We start from the raw sequence: 19,695 nt of genomic DNA, 5'->3' as shown, positions 1-19,695 counted from the left end.
GTTTTCTGCGTTGTCTCCCAAGTTCGGGTGCTGACGTGCTGGATGTTGACTTTGATCAAGTCACACAAATGGCTGTTTCTTAATTGCCTTCTGCCTTTAAAAAGGGGATAATACCTTAGAGAGACTTCTGAGGTCTCGCTCACTAATAAAGCTCTTCAAGAGCTTGGATGGCAACTACTTTGAGAGTGAGAACTATTATTAATGATTTCCGTTATTATAGAAGATGAAGCTGTGTGGTTCAGCTTTTTAACCTTGAATCGTGTACTTGCTTTTGTTTCCGCTGCTGTTAAACCTGTGCAGGCAGGCTTGCACCTCGCCTGGTTGCACAGACTCCGAAGACCCACATCGTGAGCCTTGTGTGTGCAAAAGGAACATGTGGATCTCTGAGGAGTCAGTTTTACTCCCAAAGATGGATTCTGAAACGCGCGGTATGGCTTGAGAATGGCTAAAAATGGGTTTAGTGGTGGTTCTGTTTATGTTGACTCGATTCTGGTTTGGGTGGTCAAGAGATAAGCTGCGAGGGTGATCCTCAATGTATAGCGCAATGCAGACGTTCCTGCCGATGCTGTGGGTTCAGGCTTTGGCAAGAAATGTTAGAGGATATTTGCCCACGATTGACCCGTCCCTTCAAACACCCGTTCCCTGTACTCCAGAGGAAGGCAAATTCCATCCACAGAAACAACTCCTTTCCTGCTCCTGTACTCGGCAGTGACTGCTGTACCCCGTGAAGTATGGAGCCGTATTTCCTTTCCATCTCTTGCTCTTGGCTTCTGGGAAAAAAACCCAACCCTTTTATTCATGCGTGTGCCAGATGCTAACAACTGCTACTTTTACAGAAGGAGCGACCAAGATGAAGTGGGAATACAGCACTCAGCCCACCATAAATCTGGTCTATAATAAAGTTTCCCAAATCTTTACTCTCCTTTTTTTCCTGACTCTCCTCTGGCTGCCAGATAAGTTAAAATATATTGTTGATAAAAGCTGTATATCCCCCTCGTGCCATGCGACTGGGGCACTCCTTCGGCAACCCTTCTGCGGTGCCGTCCCCCTTGCCCCCCTTTCCTTGCTGGCCTCGCCCCTGAGAGATTCGCATTTTAATGCTTCTTACCCAGTAGGGTTTGATGGTCACAGAGGACCCAGTGCAGGAGGTCCCATGTTATTTAACCTACTTTTCAGAGGCACAAGAACATCAAGTGACTCGCACAAGGTCGCGCATGAGTCAGTGACTCCTGTGGCATGATGGCCAGATCCTGCCGTCCTGCAGTCCCCTGCTCTCGCCACTAGATCACTGTGCCCACGCTCACCAGCAGCACGACTATGCAATTAAGCTCCTACAAAGTGCCTTGCGTGTAGTTTAGTCCTGGGTTTGACAGCAGCCCTGGTATTCCTGCAGAGCCTCGCCTTAGGAAATTACGACGGATGAGGTCAGGGCATCGTTAGCAGTGCCTTTGGAAGCATCCCTGCCTGGCACGCAGGCAGGCTGTGGTGCTGGGGCCGTTGCAGCCAGGGCACGGCTTCTCTCCGGACCTGCAGCTCAGGCTCTGGTGGCATCCGACGGGGCCCTGTCCGGGCAAGCCCAGCCTGGCAGGGAGCCCCAGGTTTTCTGCATGGGCAGATCTGAGTCTGTGTGAAGGGGTTTGCAGGGACCAGAAGTAATGAACACGTTGCGAGGAGAGGGAAGGAAGCAACTTATAAATAATATATTTGCTGTATATTATATATATAATATAATATAATAACGGTAGTACTGGTTTATTATGGTGGGTTTTTTTTAACATGTAATCCCGTAAGGCACTTACCCCTGTTCCTGACAACTAGATAAATTATTATTACCAATTCTATATCTAATTGCCAGTTATTTCCCCCTAGATAATTTGAATCCGAAAAATACCCACTAGAAAGGAGCTTGGCGTGCCGTTTCCCAAAGCTTCCCTAGCTGTTTCTGGAGGCAGCCCCTCTTCCGCCAGTGAGCCCCACTTCTGCCAGCCTCGTGACCCCGAGCACTGGCACAAACAATTGCATTTCTGTCGGGCTCATGACCCCACTTGTAACGGCAGTGACCCCCCTTGGGGTCAGGACCCCTCCCCTGCCCGGGGAAAAGCTCCTGCCCAGCAGCTACTGCTGAATTGCTGTTCCTCCCTCGCTCCCTGTGTGGACGCGGCTGTTCGGCCCTAAGTTTGCCGATGTGAAATTTAGGTTAATCCATTTCCAAAGTGGATTAACCTAACCCACACAAAGGCACTTAGTATAAAATAAGAGTGTCCACATGGTGAGGCAGCACAGAATAGTGACTGAGCTTCAGACTCGCACCCTGGCTGGTTTGTGTCCCCTGCGAGCTCTCCACGCAGAGGGGCAGACGCCTCGCTCCCACAGGGACGTGCTCTCCCAAATGGCTTTTAAGCTGGCCTAGCTCGAAGCCGAAGGGAGCGCAAGGACTAAACAAAGCCCAGCAATGGGAAGGGGTTAAAAGCCCGCTCCACCGAGGTCCACGGCAAGTCTCCTGTTCACCTTAAATGGTCAGGATTTTATTTTAGCTTCAGGGAGGAGCAGCAGCCATTGAGCTGGAAGCGAGCGCAGAGCAGGCCCCCGTGGCTGAGGGCTCGCAGCCTGCTGCCCTCCTGGCCGGCCGCTTCCTGCGGGAGCGTGGGAGGGCCCCGGGCTCCGCTCTCGCCCTTCAGCCTCTGGATCCATAGATCAGCCTGGAGGAGGTGGAAATGCAAACCCGAGCGATACCCATTTTCACCTCCAGCCTCAGATCTTCCCGAGCCGCCCCTCCTCCCTCGCACGCATTCCCTGGCAGTGAAGTGGTTAACGCTGGAGTAGAAAACATCATAATTGGACATCCGCACTAACAAGCCATAAACACGAATGTGGCAGTTCCCATCCTCGGCTCTGGCACCGGCCTACCGCAGGCTCCGCCGCTGAACCCGTTACACTTGGTTTATTTCATAAAAATTTCCTTCATAACCATTAAACAGCGAGAGACCTGAAGTGGGCTGGGGAGGGGGTGCCGAGGCGCTGGCGCCCATCGCGGCGATCCCCAGCCGGGCGGGAGGTCACCGACCCGCCGTCCTCAGGGCCCTGCCTGGGAGCGGGTGCCGTCCCGGGGGATGCCAGGACAGCGGGCGCTGCCCGCCCGGAGCCGGGTCGCAGCATCCCCATCCCTCCCAGGGAGCTGGCGGCACGGTGCCCTGCTAGGGCCGTGCTGGGGGCACGGCCGAGCTCGGCGGGCAGCCTTGCCGTCAAGGAGCTGCCCTGAAGAGCCGCTGCTTGAACACCAGCCCAGACCCAACGTTCAGGCAGAGGCCGCAGCGTTGAGCCGTGCTGCTGCTGGCGGAGTAGGGTCCTCGTCTGCTCCCACGGTGCGATCGGGAGAATCGTCTGAAACAAAAGGATTCAGCAGTGGAGGCAACGCGGGGCCTGGGCACCGCTGCGCCCGCCGAGCGCCGGGGCCGGGGGCTGCGGGGCGGCCAGCCCGCTCCCCGGGGACTCGCCGCCCGGCTCCCGCGACTCGCGTCCCGCGGCACGGCCGAAGCCCGGCGCTGCCCGGCCCTGAGCTCCCGGGGCCGGGCCGGGCCGGGGCTCCCCGGGCGGGCTGCGGGTCACCGGGCCGTGCCGAGCCGGGGGGGGGGTCCCCGGGCGGGTTGCAGCCCCCCGTGCTGTGCCGAGCCGTGCCGTGCCGGGCGTCCACGGACGGAGTCGCGGCCCCCCGGGCCGTGCCGAGCGGAGGATGCCCGGGCGGGTTGCATCCCGCCCCCCCGCCGCGGCCGTACCGAGCCGTACCGAGCCGTGCCGAGCCGTGCCGCCGGCCGTGCATTCTCGCGGCTCTCCAGCAGGCGCCCGGCCCTGGACATTGTCTCTTCCTCCCGGAGGAAGGGCCCTCCCCGGCCCTCCACAATGTGCTCTTCCAGGCGCGGCTCCCCGCGCCCCCCGCCGCGCCCGGCCCGGTGCGCCCGCCCCCCGCGGCCCCGCTCCCCTTCCCCCGCCGCCCCCGCCCCCTCCGCCCGCGGCCGGGCCCCGCTCGCCCCCCTCCGCCTCCCCGGCCCCCCCCCGGGAGCCGGGAGTGACGCGCTCCGCAGCGCCGGCCCCTCTCCCCGGGCAGCAGCTGGCTGTCAGCCTCTCCGGAGCGCCGCCAGCCCGGGCCCCCTCCCTCCGTCCCTCCGTCCCTCCGCCCCGCGCTCCCAGCCGCGCCGCCGGGCTGGCGCAGGCCGGCAGGCCCCAGGCCCCGCTCCAGGTAGGCGCCCGCCCGCGGGGCTCCGGCCCCCGGCGGCGGCCCCGGCCCCGGCCCGGGGGGGATGCGCGGGGCGCGGGGGCTCCACGCGGCCGCGGCGGCCCCGGGGGGTGGGGGGTGGGGGGGGGTGGCGGGCGGGTCGGGGCGGGGCGGGGGGGGGGGCGGCCGCGGGGCCCTGCCCCAACTCCGGGGGGAGCGGCCGCGCCGCCCCGCTTCCCCGGGAAGTTGCGGGTCGCCCGCCCGGCTGGCCGGCGGCGGGGGGGGGAGGTTGGCGCGTCCTTCCCCGCGCCCGGCGCGGCTCCCCCTTCCCCGGAAGAGCACAAAAGCGCAGAAGAAAGTGGGAGGAGGCGGCGGCGGGAGCGCTCCGGCCCCATCCATTCCCGGGCACCGGCCCCGCGCCGCCGCCGCCATCGCCGCGCCGCCCGCCCCGGCCCCGGCCCCGGCCCCGGCTCCGGCCCCGGCCCCGGGCGGGGATTGTGCTGGAAATAGCCGCCTCCCTGGAGGTAAAGCCCTACTTACGTGTCAATCCCCGCCGCACGCTGAGCCCCGTGCGCCAGCCCCGGCTCCGCGCACACGCGCGGGCAGGTCTCCATCGCGGGTGTATTTATTTACCTGCGGGCGGAGGGGCGCGGGAGGCGGGACGGGGACGGGGACGGGGACGGGGACGCTCGCCCGGCTCCCGGCACCTCGCCGCCGCGGCGAGACACGCGTGGGAACCGCGTCCCACCGGGGCAAACGCCGGGTCTCCGCGGCCGCCGGCGGCGGGGGGACCCCCGGCCGCTCGCCCCGCAGCGCTGCTCCGCTCGGCCCCCTCCTCCAAAACGGCCCCCCCCCCCCCCGACACCCCCTCCTCGGTGCCCGTGGAAGAGCAAAGCGCCCTTTCACACCGCGCGGTGTGTGGGTACCGCGGCTCCGTCCCCGCCTCGCGTGGGAAAGCAAACGCCTGCCCGGCCGGGAGCAAGTTCAGGTGCTGGGGAGGCGGGTGCGGGGCTCGGGGGGGGGACGGACCCCCGGGGCCGGGCCGCCCGGGTCCCCCCCCGGCCCGGCGGCCCCCGTCTTCAGCACCTCCCCGCTGAACAGCAGGAGCGCGGGGCAGCGGCTGCGGGAAGGGGCTGCCGGGGCCGCCTCCCGCACCCTGCCCGGCTTCGCCCCGCTTCGGGCGGTGGGAACACTCCTCGGGGGGGTTTCCCAGAAGAAGGGCTCTTAGGGAAGGGGGAGGGGGGAGGAGGTGATGAGCCTCCCTTCCTCTTCCATTTGCCCTTCGCCTTCTAAATTAACTCTTCTGCCCGTTTCTGGGCACTGACAAATACTCGTTTTTGCCGCGTCCCGTAGAAATCGGCAGAAATTGCGGTAAATAAGGACGTAAGTGACCTGACAAAGAGCGCTGGGGATGTTCTGTTTGGTGTGTGAATTGCACACGCGAGTAGGCAGCGCAGTCACAGCTCGCTGCCACCACAGCCAGCGTACACCCTTGTGCTTTAAGGCTTCTCGGGCCCTTTGAAGCAATGACCACCACAGTATTTGTGGCTGCAGTATCAATCTTTGACCTGGAGTGTTTTATCTTCCATTAGTAAGCCTTTCTCTGCGCTGAACTGGTTAAGTTAGGGTCAAATCTGGTTCAATACCTTCTTGGCATGCTCAGAGGGCTGGGTTTAAACAGTTGCTGAGACGGAGATGAGGCTGCCTTCCTGAGAGCTCGTCCCCGAGCGCCGTGCTGCTGCCGGGGCTGGCAGTGCTCTGCCCCAGCCGGGGCTGGCAGCTCTGGGGGCTGCCTGTGCCGGGCTGGTCGCGCTGGCACGGCCGTGGAGCAGCTCCGGGGGCTGGTGGTCACGCGTTGCCTTTTGTTGACTCTAAAAACACGGCTGCTTCTGGTGGGAAGCTGAGCGTGGCTGCGTGCTGGGGAGGTTGCATGGCGCACAGCCTCGGTTCCTGCTCCGCGGAAGGAAATCCCATCGGGATAGTAGGCTGTGGCGTGAAAGGACACGTTTTAAAATGAAGGGACTCAAAGAGAGAAAATAAACCATCCTGAGACTCAGAGCCTGGAATATCAAGCGTGAGGCACAGCGTGTAAATGACTGGAGAGAGACTTGCAAGGCAGTCCCCGAGAACCTGAGCCTGGCTGTAAAATAAGCAGGTTACCGATAGCCTTGCATATATTTACGAGATACGGTTATAAGAGTAGCTTCCCCCCCTGCCCTGCTCCAGCCCGCGCTATGGGAGGTTGTTCTCCAGGAAGGCGAGCTGCCGGTGAAGAAACGTTGTCTAGCAGTTAAAGCCTCGCAGTCCGGAGGTCTTGATTGTGCTCCTGGATCTGCCAGCGACTCGCTGTGTTCTTGGACCAGCCAGGGTGGCTGTCAGTACCCGGGGTTTCCAGCTCTATAATAGGAAGAATACTTTTCTAACTCAGAGGGAAGTTGAGAGGCTCAGCAGACGCGTGCACGGGCGGTGCTTGAAGATTGGTGAATGGAAAGTGGGACAGAAATGCAAAGTGTGAGTCCTGCACATGTGAGTGTCTGCCTTTGCCGGTTAGAAAATATTGGCTGCAAGTGTCTGCAGAGCAGCTGTGAATGTTGGACTGTAGATAAGGAGAGGAGCAAGGATGTTGTTTTCCAAACCCTGCGCGGTGCCGGGAGCCCTGCTCCGATGTTTGGGTGTGGCCTGAGAATGCACCAGCAGGATCCGACTTCCCCTTGCAGAAGAGGAGCTGCACGCACGTTGCCTGACCCTTGATCGCTCAATCCCTTGAACGTTGGAAACAAAGCGATGGGACTTTACTGCGGGGTGAGGAGATCTCTCCGGAGAGCTGGGAAAGGCAGGAAGGAGGAGGGCGGCAGCAGCGGTGCCGGGGTTCGGGGTTCAGCTCTGGGCTGGCTGGTTGGGGCAGCCACTGTCGCTTCCATCTGTGCCACGAGTGGAGTGGAACTGGGGAAAAGGCGGCTGGTCCTGAGTCAGGCACTGGTAATGGATTGCGTTCTGTTTTCTAATGAAAGTTTCATTTGAAGTTTGTTTACAGGAAAGAAGAAATTAGCAGAGAGAATTCTCCTGAGAACCCAGAGAGGAAAAAGAATGAGCTGCCTGACTTGCAAGCCAAAAGAGGGTGGAAGGGTAGATTAGATTTACCGTATTGCTCTGAGTCGTAGCTGTTGCTGCTGTTGAGAAATGCTTCCTTGTTTGGCTGGATGGTGGAGCCCGCTTCGAGGCTCAGCCTTCAGCCAGGTTACTGGCATCCAGGGGAAATTCAGAGCTGCCCACCCAGCCAGAAATTTTGATCCCGCTCTGGTGCCCCGTGTTTTGATGCCGGGACGTGTGCTGTGCTGCCATCCCACCGCTCCAGCAGACTGAAATGGGGCTGCTCCTGGGCTGGGGCTGGGCGGTCAGGGCTCCGGGCGCTGCTGCTGGGGCCTCCCGTCCCTGGATTGTCCCACGTGAGGAGGTCACAACTCTCAGCCTTTGGTCTCCGAGGGTTGTCCTGAGCAGGGAGCTTGCTGGTGGCCTCTGGTGCCCGGGCGAGCAGCGAGGGATGCGGCCGAGGGGCAGTGGAGGCTGCCGGAGCCACAGTGATGGGGAAGGCCAGAGCCGTGCTCGAGGTCGGGGCTTTTCTCTTGCTTTAGGAAGGAGGCGCGAAGGTGTGAGGAGCTCCTGGGGCACCATGGCATGGGCAGAGCTGCGGGGGCTGCCCCAAGGCAGCAGAGATGCTCTCTCGGCAGTTCCCACCGCCGGCTTTGGCTGCTCCCTGCTGCCGTGAAGGGTTCACCCCAGCGCCGCCTGCACAGTTGGTTTTGCATTCCCTCGGGGTGGGCTGTGCTGCGGGAGCTGTGCGCTGCCGGGCAGTTTGTCCCGTTGGCGTTTTGGCCAAGGGTATTAGTGCTAGAAAGCAGCAGGCCCTGGCTGGAAAGCAGGGGCTGACACCGGGGATGCGGGGACGGGTCCCTGCGCTTTCTGCTGGTGGCTGGATCCTGGACTCGTGAATGCGCGACGGCCGTGTTTGACTTGAGTCATTTATAGCTTATCAGTTTCTGGTTTGATATGTGGAGTATTTCTAATAATAGGCGAATGTTATTGCACCTCGAGAGAATTATACACATTTATAAAGCACTTTACATAGCATGTGCGTGCGAGGCATCCTTCATGTCACCGCTTTTCCACCACGCGTGAGTGCGTGGAGGGCGTGATGCCTCCCGGGTTGCGGTTTGGGTGCCGAGGCTGGGTGTCCTCCACAGCTGAGCCCCTCAAACAGTACGCCTGAGCCAGGCGCTTTCCAAAAACATCGCGGGTCGCTCCCAGGGCTCCTCCTCCTCACCGGACAGGTGAGAGACTGTGGGCAGCAAGGACCTTGGCATTTGCGTTTGTCTCTTAAGCTCTGACAGTAATCTTGAGTAAGCCTTGTGAAGAAGGCCAGATATTAGGGTGGCTGCCTCCCTGCAAATGCTTACAATAAATAGACTATTTATAGTTTGCAACAGGGAGACCTTTGCAGTTCTGTTCCTGTACGTACAAGATGGAGTTTCTGGAGAGGCAGGATTGCTTCGTGGCTGGCGTGGCGGCGGTGCTGTGCTGAGCCGGGGGACGCCGTGCCTCCCCCCTGCCTCCCCCCTCTCCTGCTCTGCGGGGGGCACCTGGCTGGCAGCGCAGGTGGGGCTGGGGGTCAGGGCGTCCCCGTCCCCATGGCGGGCGGGCGTGGGGCTGCCGAGCCCTCTGTCTGTCCGTCCATCCGTGCGGGGTTTCACAAGCCGTAAATTCCAGGAAACTCCCCGGGAGGCACATCGAGGGAGTGGGCTGGGGGCGGGCGCGAGCCCTGAGCCAGCAGATGTGTCTGCAGGGACGAGGAGCGGGGAGGAAAAGCACAAACCTGTCTTTAAAGACATTTGTTTGTTCACAATAAAAACTGTCAGCCAGCGGCGGCCAGACAGGGCAGTTTTTATGAGGCGCAGGCGTAGGTTGGAGGGGTGCTTGCCAATTGCTTCTTACAAGGAAAGGGAGCGGGGATTGTATTTTATCTCAGGACCAGGGGGAGGAAAAAGAAGTAAGAGCAGAGAGTTTACAAGCCTTTGAAATGTTTCAATCAAAGGAAAGCGCAGTTGAAAGCCGTTCTGGAAACATTTTTGGTGTTCCCCTGCACCCCAGGGCTCTGGATGCGGTCTCTGCCTGTTGCTTTGGGAGGGGAGCGGAGAGAGGAAGGCAGATAAAGGGATCACCAGCGGGACCGTGTTCATATGGGGACACGTATCTGCTTCCTCCCGAGCTGCGTGTTGGGAGAGTTCAGCCCAGGGAGGTCCCGCAGCCCCTCCTCTCATTCAGGATCTCAGTGCTGCCTTTATGATGATGGTTTTGAAATCCTGTGGCTGACCTTTCCGGCGCTGGAAGCGATCCAAGGGCTGTGTCTCGAAGTACTGTAAAGGTTAGCGAGAAGGGAGAGAGCGGGAGAGAGAAAATGTCCTTTCAGCTGCAGGAGTGGGAGAGAGGAATGTCATCTATGCCATTGGGGAGCGGGTGGCTGGCCGGGCTCCCCAGCCCGAGCTGGGGCGTCCCTGCCTCGCTGGGGACCTCGCTCCCCCAGCCCCTTCCCAAGGTGCACATTGTCATTTTTGATCAGGGTACAGAGGCGACATCCCTTCGGAGAGGGCTGGAGGAGCAGACCCTCAGGGCTGTGCTCCAGGAGCCGCCTCTGCAGCATCAGGCAGCGCAGGTCCGTGGGGATCAGCGCCGCTGTCCGGATCTGCCCCACCGGCCGCTCCCTGCCGGTGCCAGTCCTCTGGTGATTCCTGTCGCAGCAGATGATTTGATTTCAAAAAAGTCCGAGATGTTTTACGGAGCTGTTCCAATGGAGTTGCACCCTGTCCTCAGGTCCCACATGCCGCTGCCTCGCCAGAAACACGCTGGGGTGGATGGAGATTAAAGGGTAAACTCCAGGGCTCAGCCATCCGCTCCTACAGGATGCGAGCTCTTTCTAATTGTCCTCAATTAAAGACAGTGCCATTGCTCAGGCACGTCTTCAGGCAGGAAGCAGAGCCTGGCCGTCCCCGCTGGGGCAGCCACCTAGCCCGGCCGGAGGGAAGGGCTGCTCGCCGCGGCCTTGGGGAGCGCGAGGGGCCAGCAAACGTTCTCGGGGGGCAGGAGCTGCCGACCGAATTGTTTTTAGGAAGGAGTGTGGTGAGGAGATGTTAAAGCCAGAGAAAGGAAGAAAGAATATAGCTCAGCGAGTTAACCCTTTCCTGCTTGCCTCCAGGATGAGACATCGGTGAGCAGCGAGGACTTTGATATGAACGACTCCACATGGATCTCAGCTGACCAGCACCTGAACTCCAGCCTGAGCCCCAGCCAGGACGAGAGCATGCGCAGCCCGCAGAACCTGCACGGCCAGGAGGACGGTGAGTGCCCCAGCGGGAGGGAAGCACTCTGCACCTCTGCCACAGGATGTTTTTGTGACTTATTAAACATTAACCAGTCCTTTCTGATCAGGTGTCCCACCTGTAGGATGGATTTCATATCAGGACAGGCTTCAAAGCAGCGCCGACTCCCAGTCCTTCCCATTTAGCCTCTGGGTTCCTGCTCAGCCAGGGCCCTCTCCAGCTTGGAGCTGATGGTCCTCGTGCGGGGACCCGGCTCCCAGCTCCTCCGGAAAGAGGTCACCAAATTCTCTCCTAAGGCATCAGGTTGTGGTTCCCCGGGTGTGACGAGGAGAGCCCCGTTAGTGCTGAACCGCACGCTGCGTGCTGCCCCGCCGCAGGAAGGATGCCAAGGCTTCGCAGTACAGGTCGCAGCTTTCCGTGCTTGGAAAGCTGCACCTTAGACAGCGTCTTGGATCGCCCAGGCAAGAAATGTGTCACCTGCAATAGCCGACAGCGATGAGAGCGCGGGGTGGACGTGGGTGTCTCCTCATTCAGGGCAGGCTGTTGGAAGGGGCTGAAGGTGGCACACGTGGGGTGGGTGGGAGGAAGTGTTTGGTGAAGAGAGGTGGTGTGTTACTTCTGTGAAACGCGCTAGTTCAAAATAAAAGAGCAAGTAAATAAATGGTAGAAGTATGAGTTCAGGTCAGAGTTCATCTCCATGATGCTTGGAAGGATTCGGTGGTTGGACTGTTACCGGCTTTTGCTCAAGAGGTTGAATCCCTCATTGTCCCCAGCCCGGCCGCTGCTGGGAGAGCGGGAAGGGAGCGGAGGAGTCGAGGGACAACCGGGGCTGGGTTGGTGCTGCTTTAAGAAAGGGGACTGGAAACCCACCCCGGAGGAAAGAAAGGGCTTTTGTGCTGGCAGGTCTCCCTGGGATGGCTTTTAGCTGCTTGTGTGGCCAGCGGCAGGGACAGCAGGGACAGCAGGGACACTGCCCTCTTCAGTCCAGCGTTGTGGCACTTTCTATTGCAAATCTGCAGTTTTGAGAAACTGCTGTTTTTAACTCACGAGCACCAATCCCGGAGTCAGGCAGCCTTGGTCAGGATGTGAAACCTGCCTGCGCTGCACCGCGTCCCTGTCTGCCGGGACGGGCAGCGGCACTTCTGCTTGTACGGGGCCCAGCAGCGGGGCTGTGCCCGTGGCAGGAGGAAGGGTGTTTCGATGGTGATACAGCTGCTCGCATCGGAAGCGTTCGGCTCTTTGGGACCAGGCTGCAACCTCTGCCCCGAGCCAGCGCTGCCTCGTACCTGTGGCCTGGCCGGGTCTCTCTGTACCCCCTGCACTTTGCCGTTCTCCCGTCAGGACGTTTTGGGCTTGTGGCTTATCCCTCACCACTGAATTCCCAAGTCTCATTTACAATCTAGAATGACACGGTTTTGATCCCTTTGCTGAACACTATTATCCAACAGGACAGTAATTTAATAAGGGACTCGCGTATTTAGGCAAATCAAGATGTTCTCACTAAAGCTAAATCCTCTCTCTCTCTCTGCCCTCTTAGGAAATGCGTCCAATTTTTCATGCCCTGTGGTTTTTCTTCAGAAGCAGGTGTCCTCTTTGGGGCCTTCTTGGCTCAGTTTCTTTTGTAAGGTTCAGTGGTGAGCAATAAAGCACAAATAGTCCCTTCCTTTTTGTGAGGAATGCAGGTGTCCCAGGCTGTCCCCGGGGTCGGCAGAAGGCTAAACCAGGTAGACTTGGCAGATCAGAAGTGATGGAGTTGAAGAGTAAGGAAGCCAAGCCCGGGGTTACTAACGAGACCCATCAAGAAGCAGCCAGGGATTGGGATTTCCATCAGGCTGTCATACTTCAGGGGGCGTTTTATGGGGCTGAAGAGAGGTTTTGTCACTGTGGTGAATGTCCGTGTCCTGTATTGGAGCTCTAAAATACAGGCTAATGCCGCCGGGGTGAAAGGCCTCGTGTCAGTCCCTCTTCCAGACCAACACTCCCACCCAGGACTGAAGCACGCGCAAGGCTGAGGAGGGAAGGAGGACGATGGAGCGGCCCGGGTGACCCAGGAGGGCAGCGGGCGGTTAGAGGAGAGAGCACGGAGCAGAGGAGGAGCACGTCGTTGAGAGGAAAGGCGAATTACTGGCACGGGGAAGGGAATGTACATGAATCAAAGTGTCAAGCAGTCTTCAGTTTCCTCTTCTCTCGACCCATGGAAGATCTTTTTTTTGGAAGCAAATGTGTTTTACCGGGTTCACGCTGGCTTCCTAAGGCTGTGCACATGCAAGACTTTCCCAAGGAAATCAACTCAATGTGAGTAACCAGCCCGTGTGAACTGCGTGCTCCTTGGAGCCCGGCTGGCCAAGGTGCCCCTCGCTCCCGCGCCAGGGCAGCCCGAGGGCTCTGGTTGAAGTACCCCATGCCAAAACTGGATGTTTATCCACGTCTCCTGCGCTCAGCTGTGCGCCGTGCCCCGCAGCAGCCCCGCAGAGCCCCAGCCTTCTTCCACCAGTTGTAGGAGACGCGGCCAGTGCCGCAGCGAGCCCCGCGCCTCCGCCGCAGCCGGGCTGGGCTCAGCTCCGAGCACCCCGGCGCTGCAGCAGGGTCTGGTCTCCTGGGCCTCCTGGGTCGGGAGCGGCCTCCTGGGTCGGGAGCTTGTTCGGGACTCGATATTCTCCTCCCTCTGGAAATCCTTTTGAGTTACTAAATTGCTCCCGCCTGCTGCCGTCCGATGGACGGGACGCTTGGAGTGTGTCTTCTGTGAAAGGCTTCCTAAAGTATAAAGTTTTAATGAAGAGTTGCCTAGTAGGAGAGCAGTATCGTCTGACACACTTGTTAAAAAAAAGTCTTGTTTAAAGTACTGAAGCACCAACTCCGGGTCTTTCAGAGGCCTGGGAGGAGCAAGTGCTCTCCTATGGCATAGGAGCAGAGCGGCATGAAATCCAGAGAGGCGGGAGAGCAGGGAACCCTTGTCCCATGCTTTGATATGCAGGTATCTGCTAAATCTTCAGAGAGCTAAAAAGCAGCTAGGATGAAAGCCAACACCTTCTTTTGTCTCCGTGCCCAGAAACCTTGGCCCAGGATAGCCATGCTGCAGCCAGCGTCAGCCCTTGGAACAGCAGGGAGAACAAATTAGACCTAATGACTTTGGTGGGTAAGGACAGAGAAGGCACCATTGGGAGAGCATCGGCAGCAGAGCCGGGGATCCCGCTGGGTTGGCGGGCGCACGGCAGGACGCAGGACACACCGGCCAGCTCTGAGCAGCGACGCCGACGTGCACACACTCGCTCCTTCCATTTTCCTTTGTTACTCATCCTGCGGGCCCCAGCACGGAAAACGTGAAGCTCCCTGCAACATCCCTTCCCCGTCGGATGTTGCTCACAGCGTATGTGCCCGCAGGAAGCCGGCGGCTACCCAAAGCGACAGCAAGATCAACACGAACTCTTTGCTGCTGAAGCGGAGCTATTGTGCAGGACATCCTGGAGGGACACGTCTGTGGGAGCCAGCACACGTTCGGAGCAAAGTGACCCTGAATGCCGCGCTGTCTCGCTGTCCCCTGTGCCCGTCACTGTCCCTGAAGGCATCCCGTGCCCGCTCCCAGCTGAGCACAGGTCCCAGCGCTTGGCCCTGTCTTGCCGCAGCAGTTTCAGCTGGAGTCTGTCCATCTTCAGAGCCCGTCCGCATCCACAGGCGAGCGCAGCATTACGAAACCTCCCGGTTTGGTCTGGTGCATGGGGCTGAGCGGGGTGTCCCACCACGGGGATGCTGTGGCCTGCTGGCGAGCGCAGTGCCCTTGAAAAGAAAGCAGGAGGCAGACCCCCGAAACCCTGGTGTATGTGACATGGCAAAGCACTTGAACTGATGCAGAAGACGCCTCCGTCTTGCCTGCTAATAGGACACGTCTTGCCTTGTCCCTGGCCGTGCGTCCTGCTCCATCGCCCAGGAGCAGCGCTCAGCCCGCGGGCAGGGGTTGCTGCTCCTCAGCCCATTCCTGCCTGATCCTTCTGAAGAGCAGGGAAAGCTCCTGGGTGTAAGATCTGCTTTCCATGCATGGGGGGCATGGGGTTGCTTCCTGGCGCGGTGTTGGGACAGATCCCCTTCCAGCTGAGGTCCCTGCGTGCAGTCCTCGCTTGACTGGCAGCGTCCCCTCTGAGCCCGTTCTGCCTGGAGCAGCAGTGCCTAATCCAGAGCTTGGAGAAAGGACTTTCTTAACCTACTTAACTGCGAAGGCATGCATTCCTCGGGGGCATCCCTCGAGGCGGCCGGTCAGGAAGGCTCCCGGGTGTTGGGAACATCCCTCAGGAGTGCTCCAGGGAGGGACTTCAAGGACATGCAGGCAGGTGTTATTGCATCCCGGGAGCAGGTAGGACACGTCACTCCTCTGGACACCCTGCCCTGGGGCCGGCAGAGACAGCACTGAGCCATCCCCAGCATAGCAGTCTCTCTTCTGGTATGGCACGTGTCCCGCAGCTCTGGGTCGCGCTGCCGTTATTTGGCGAGATGCCCACAGTGTGCTGCACATCGCCAGGTTCCCCGAACCACCCACCTAGCAGAGCGCTTTCTGGGGAGGAGAGCAGCCCTCTTGCCAAGCGCAGACCAGAAGCCAGGGCCGTGGCTGCCGAGCAAGCTCAGCTCCTGCCTGCAGGACCCCACACACCGGCCTCACGCCGGGCTCCATCGCCAGGGCAGCCACGGTGCCCCGCTCCACACCTGCACCTCCCGACAGCTGGTACCCGACCGCGGGGCGATGGCACCCTCCTCGCCGCGCCGTAGCAGGGTCATTTATCGTGGGCGGTGTCGGGTGTTGCGCGGTTCCCGGTTCCCCTCCGCTGCTGGGGCTTTCCTCGGCCGGCCCCATCCCTGCTCCAGGTGAACACGAGCACACCTTTGGCAGCCACAGGGAAGGCCCAGCAGACGCACGGACAGCCGTCTGACAGCTGGCCGTTGCAAGAGGTGGTCTGCGAGCCCTGAGACCCTTGCTTTTCCCAGGCTGCAAAATCCTCACTGTTTTCAGGGCTTCTTGCACCAGTGTTGGATTTCACCCTCCCAGAAGCCCTAGCTCAGAGCCTAAACAAGACTAGGACCAGCATCCAGGCCTTACAATAGCTAGGTGTGACCTTATCTTACTTTTCTTGGGCATATATTTCCTCTCTCCTCCCAGTGTCCCCTCACCGTGCTGTCCCCACGGCAGAAGTCAGCAAGCGCGTCCCTGCCCTGCCTGAGCGGCCTGGGCTGGTGGCTCCGTTCCCCATCACCTCTTCCAGGGGCACGTCTGCTCCTCCTGAGCAAAGGCCCTCGCCAGCGATAAACGCCCTCCTTTCGGCATCTTTTGAAGAGCTGTCCTTTCCTGCCGCGAGGCTGAGAAGCGCAGCCCAGACGCTGCGGGGCCACGGTGTCTTCGCCAGCTTGTCGCACTGAACGCGGCTTGGGGCTCCCTCCCGGCTGGTGCGGGCTCTGCCGAGTCGGTCGGTTCGTCCTGCTGGTGCACGGAGCAGAGTTTTGGGGGGCTCTTCCTTGGTCTGGAGCAGAGAGGATCGCCAGGCTACCGGGCAGCCAGCGCTGCCTGTGCCTCCACCTTCCCCCCCAAATTGAGCACCCCCAGCCGAAGGGGTGAGCGGGGACAGCAGGGTGAGTCCCGCAGCGTGTCCCTTGCCTGGGAGGGGTGCAGAGCCCAGCGGCTTGGGGACGGTCCCCTCTGTCCTGCCCAAAGGACTGGGGGTGAGCAGGAGGGTCTCTCTGGCAGCAGGTCTGCACCGGAGGCACCAGCTCGGCGTCAACCCTGCCCAAAGCCACCAAACCCGTTTGCTTGGTGCCAGGAGAGGCAGTGCCCGGGCAGCGCAGGGCCGCGGCGCGTCCCCTCCCTGCGGCAGGATCCGGGTGGCTGCCAGCGGCGGTCGCACAAGGAGAGGCTTGGTCTGCGCCACCTCCTTCCCCGCTGCAGGCGAGGGCCAGATCCTGGCTCAAGCACCCCTCGAGGCGGCTGGAGGAGCAGTGGCGGCAGGGACAGGGGTCGGGAGGAGAAGGGAAAACCGAGCGACAGAGCGTGTTTGTGGCAAGGCTGCTTTCTGCAGCGGGAGCTGCCGAGCTTCGGTGCACGGGAAAATGTCCGTCCTGGGGCCGGCGCGGTGAAGTCCCGGTGCGGGAGGGAGCTGCTCCCTCGGGCTGGGCAGCGGAGCCGGGGGGAGATGGCACCGGGGGGCACCTTTCATGCTGAGGGAGGGGGAGCCGGCCGCACAGCGCTGCCTTGTCCGGCCGAGCTGGTCTGCGGACGCGCATTGTGTCCAGCCGTGCCAGATGTCTGGCTCGTCGAGGGCTCTGGTCGAAGGCAGGGACCCGGGGAGGGAGGGCGGAGGGTGGACACTTTGTCTGGGACATAACGAGGTTTGCATTAACGAAGGAAGACAGGAAATAGAGTGCCTTAACTGGACACTGGCCAGCCCCACCGCTCTGCGGCCCCCAGCGACATTTCTTTTTTCTGTCTTGCGCATCTTGGAGGCAATCAGCCGGGCAGGACCTGGAGCAAACGGGCTTCGTGCTCCGGCCATGTGAGCGGTGTGCGGCCGGGGCGGCCACGGCACCCGGCGTGGCCAGGGCCTCTCCTGCTGCTGACCGCCCGGTCGTGGGTGCGGGAGCCCCGGGCCGCCACTCGCTTGCGTCTAATGAATGCGGCGCTGCCGCCCAGCCGTGGCCCCCCGTGGGGCCCCCGTTCCCACTCGGTCTCTCTAATTTGTATTAAGTATCCCTTCCTCCCGGGCTTTCCTCCTCCCCTTCTTCCCCCTTCTCCTCTCTTTTGTGAGTGAATAATTTATGGCACTTTTCATCTTCCTGGCTGTTGTTCCAGGCAGGCGGAGGTGGGATGCGCGGTGCCCTCCTGACAGCCGCTCTGGCGCTGGGTGTACGGCCCCAGCCCGTGCTGGTGCCTCGGCGGGGTGGGATCGGGGCAGTCCCCTCCCGGTAGCGATGGGCAGACTCAAGCGGGAGCGACAACCTCTGCCAGCGCCCCGCCAGCCGCGGGCAGGCAGAGCAGGCAGGGCCACGGCCGGCAGCTCTCCGTGGCGGTCCGCGGGGGACCAAGGGTCACCGGTGGGACCCGGCGGTGGCCGCAGCGCCCGAGGCGGCGCAGGCAGGCAGGCAGCGGCCGAGGGAGTGCCGCCCCGGTGCTGGCCGGGGGCTCCCGCTGCGGCGGGGCGCAGGCAGGGCCGGGCGGCCCCTGGCCTGCCGCGCGGTGCGGGGCTGCGGCGAGGTTTCCGTGGGCCGCTGGCTCTTACATAAGCTCATTGTTTTATGAGTCAAAAGAGGTTTTGTCTCCGCTCTGGAGATGTGACAGGAGAAGGAACAATTTGCCCCATTCATCTTTAACTCTGCCTTTGGAGAGCGGCGCGGTGGCCTTCGCCGACAGAGACGTTAAACCCAACCACTTCCCCGCCGTAAAATCTCCCGGGGAGCAGGTGTTGGAAATCGCCCCTTCCCCTCCTGATCTCCGCAAATCCAGTGCCACAGAAATCAAGGATAATCCAGCAGCCTCTTCAAAATGAAAACGCTGAGCCCTGATTAGTTCATTTAATAAGTGACTGATCCCCTCCTCCCCAGCACCACGGCCCAAGAAGCCATTTTGCTTCTCGCTCTCCCGGGCTGGGCGCTGCCGGGGAGAGGCCGAGGCCGCAGCAGAGGCGCGAGGCGGCTTCGCCATGGCTTCTTCCTCAGCCTCACCGCTCGCCCGGCCGCAGCGTGGCCTCCGTGATGGGGCTGAGGAGGGCAGTGGTCCAGGGGCCATGGGGCCGGGTGGCCTCCATCGGGCTCTTCGGCCTTGGCGGCATGCCCCGTGCGGGGCCGGGGTCTTCTCCACCCCCAGCCCGTGGAGCCCCGGGTCCAGGGGATTAAACAGGAGAATGAAATATTCTGTTTTCTGGCCGAAAGATCAAACCGGTTAGAAGTGACATTGTTTTTACAGTTCCATCTGCTTCAATTAGGGCGTGGGGGTGGAGCAGGGGGGCTCCCAATTATCCTCATTAGAGGGGGTCCTCGTGCAGCCAAGCTCCAGCCGCGGGCAGGGAGCTTACCAGGCTCGTGCTGGTTGATAATGAATATATTCATGGCTGCGCAGCCTGGCCTTGCTCGCCCGCTGCTGCCGGAGCCCTGCTCGTTACGTGTGTTTTGAGCTCTCGCTGGGAGTCTGCAGAGAGCCTCTCCAAGCTCAGAAGTTTGGTGGGTTTTACCAAAACGGTGATTCTCTGGGAGCACGGCCAACACAGCCCCGCTGCTCCTCGGCGTCCTGCCACAGCTGCTGTCGGCAGAGCAGGAGCCTAAACCCCGTCCCAGCACCTAAGGCGGGAGGGCTCCTGCTCGCTCTCCCCCGGGTCCCGCTTTGCTGCAGGGTGCTCTGGCCGCTGCTCGGGGCTGGCCGTGGGCTGGAGATGCCCCAGCGAAGCTGCCTGGGGAGCGGCACCGGCACCGGCACCGGCACCATCCCATCTGCACCAACCGGGAGAGCGCAGCGCTCCCTCCCGAGCCCATCTGTGTTTTTAAGCTGGCCAAAGCCATTCCCATTGGACCCAAGGACCTCGGCAGTCTGAGTTTGTGGCCGTTCCTCTGCCCACAAGACTGGGATTAGTCCACCACTTCATATGCAGAGCTTCTGGGAGAGCATAAGCTGTAAAAATGTAGAAATAAGAAAACTATCTGTAGCTAGCGGGTTTACAGACCTCGTTATTTGCTTACATTCATCCTTGGTTTAAACTAAATTGTTCTTGCAGTAGGTGCTGGTCCCTTCCGTTAGATTCCCATTTCATTTTCTCCTTCCACCTGGACAGATTCTTCCCCCTAGACACATCTTCCTCTTTGTTTGCAGTAGGTTTTGGCTGTAGCCAACCCAAGGTTCGTAAACGCAGCAGAGTTGGGTAGAAACCTGATTTGCAGCTGCTGCGTGTGTTCCGTGCCACACAGAAGAAAACACAAGACACTGAGAAGTCGGAGGGTCCAGACCTCACCCCCAGGACCCTGCCCAGCGGGACTGGCACTGCCGACGGGGACAGGAGCTGCAGGGACTGGGGGCAGAGCTGGCGGCCACGGGGAGGCTGGAAGTGGCTGGACAAAGGCAGAGCGGAATGCCCAGGGAGGACTGGGGGTGCTCAA

At 60.8% G+C, this 19,695-nt stretch overlaps 2 protein-coding genes across 6 annotated transcripts in view; one reads left to right on the top strand and one right to left on the bottom strand.

The window, feature by feature from the left end:
* The window catches only part of NOL4L (nucleolar protein 4 like), a 67,372-nt gene that overhangs the window by 33,919 nt on the left and 13,758 nt on the right, over positions 1-19,695 (top strand). For 2 of the 5 annotated variants that reach the window (XM_075516766.1, XM_075516768.1), the window contains exon 5: positions 10,458-10,599. In XM_075516766.1, the coding sequence (XP_075372881.1) occupies positions 10,458-10,599 (142 nt within the window). Of the gene's footprint in view, positions 1-4,082; positions 4,235-4,418; positions 4,735-6,989; positions 7,013-10,457; positions 10,600-19,695 lie in introns of those variants that run through there. The other 3 variants (XM_075516770.1, XM_075516771.1, XM_075516769.1) reach the window with 3 other exon arrangements.
* LOC142417122 (uncharacterized) lies at positions 1,687-4,642 on the bottom strand. The gene is made up of 3 exons (XM_075517477.1): positions 4,417-4,642; positions 3,774-3,976; positions 1,687-3,381 (listed from the first exon to the last, which is right to left on the bottom strand). Exons 1-3 carry the CDS (start codon positions 4,640-4,642, stop codon positions 2,971-2,973), a joined length of 840 nt encoding a protein of 279 aa, XP_075373592.1. The 3' UTR covers positions 1,687-2,970.

The sequence above is a fragment of the Mycteria americana genome, chromosome 14 (genome assembly GCF_035582795.1).
Source record: "Mycteria americana isolate JAX WOST 10 ecotype Jacksonville Zoo and Gardens chromosome 14, USCA_MyAme_1.0, whole genome shotgun sequence".
Classification (NCBI taxonomy): Eukaryota; Metazoa; Chordata; class Aves; order Ciconiiformes; family Ciconiidae; genus Mycteria; species Mycteria americana.
Note: the sequence above shows the minus strand (reverse complement) of the source record. Positions and strands in the feature narration are given on the sequence as shown.

Bases quoted from the DNA above. Each gene is read 5' to 3' on its own strand.
- LOC142417122 (XM_075517477.1), bottom strand. From the start codon at position 4,642: ATGGCGGCGGCGGCGCGGGGCCGGTGCCCGGGAATGGATGGGGCCGGA. The intron at 3,977-4,416 runs GTTGGGGCAGGG...CGGCGGGGGAAG, and splicing joins GCGCGGCCGCTCCCCCCGGA to GGGAGCGGGGCCGCGGGGGG. The intron at 3,382-3,773 runs GTACGGCCGCGG...CTTTTGTTTCAG, and splicing joins GCACGGCTCGGTACGGCTCG to ACGATTCTCCCGATCGCACC.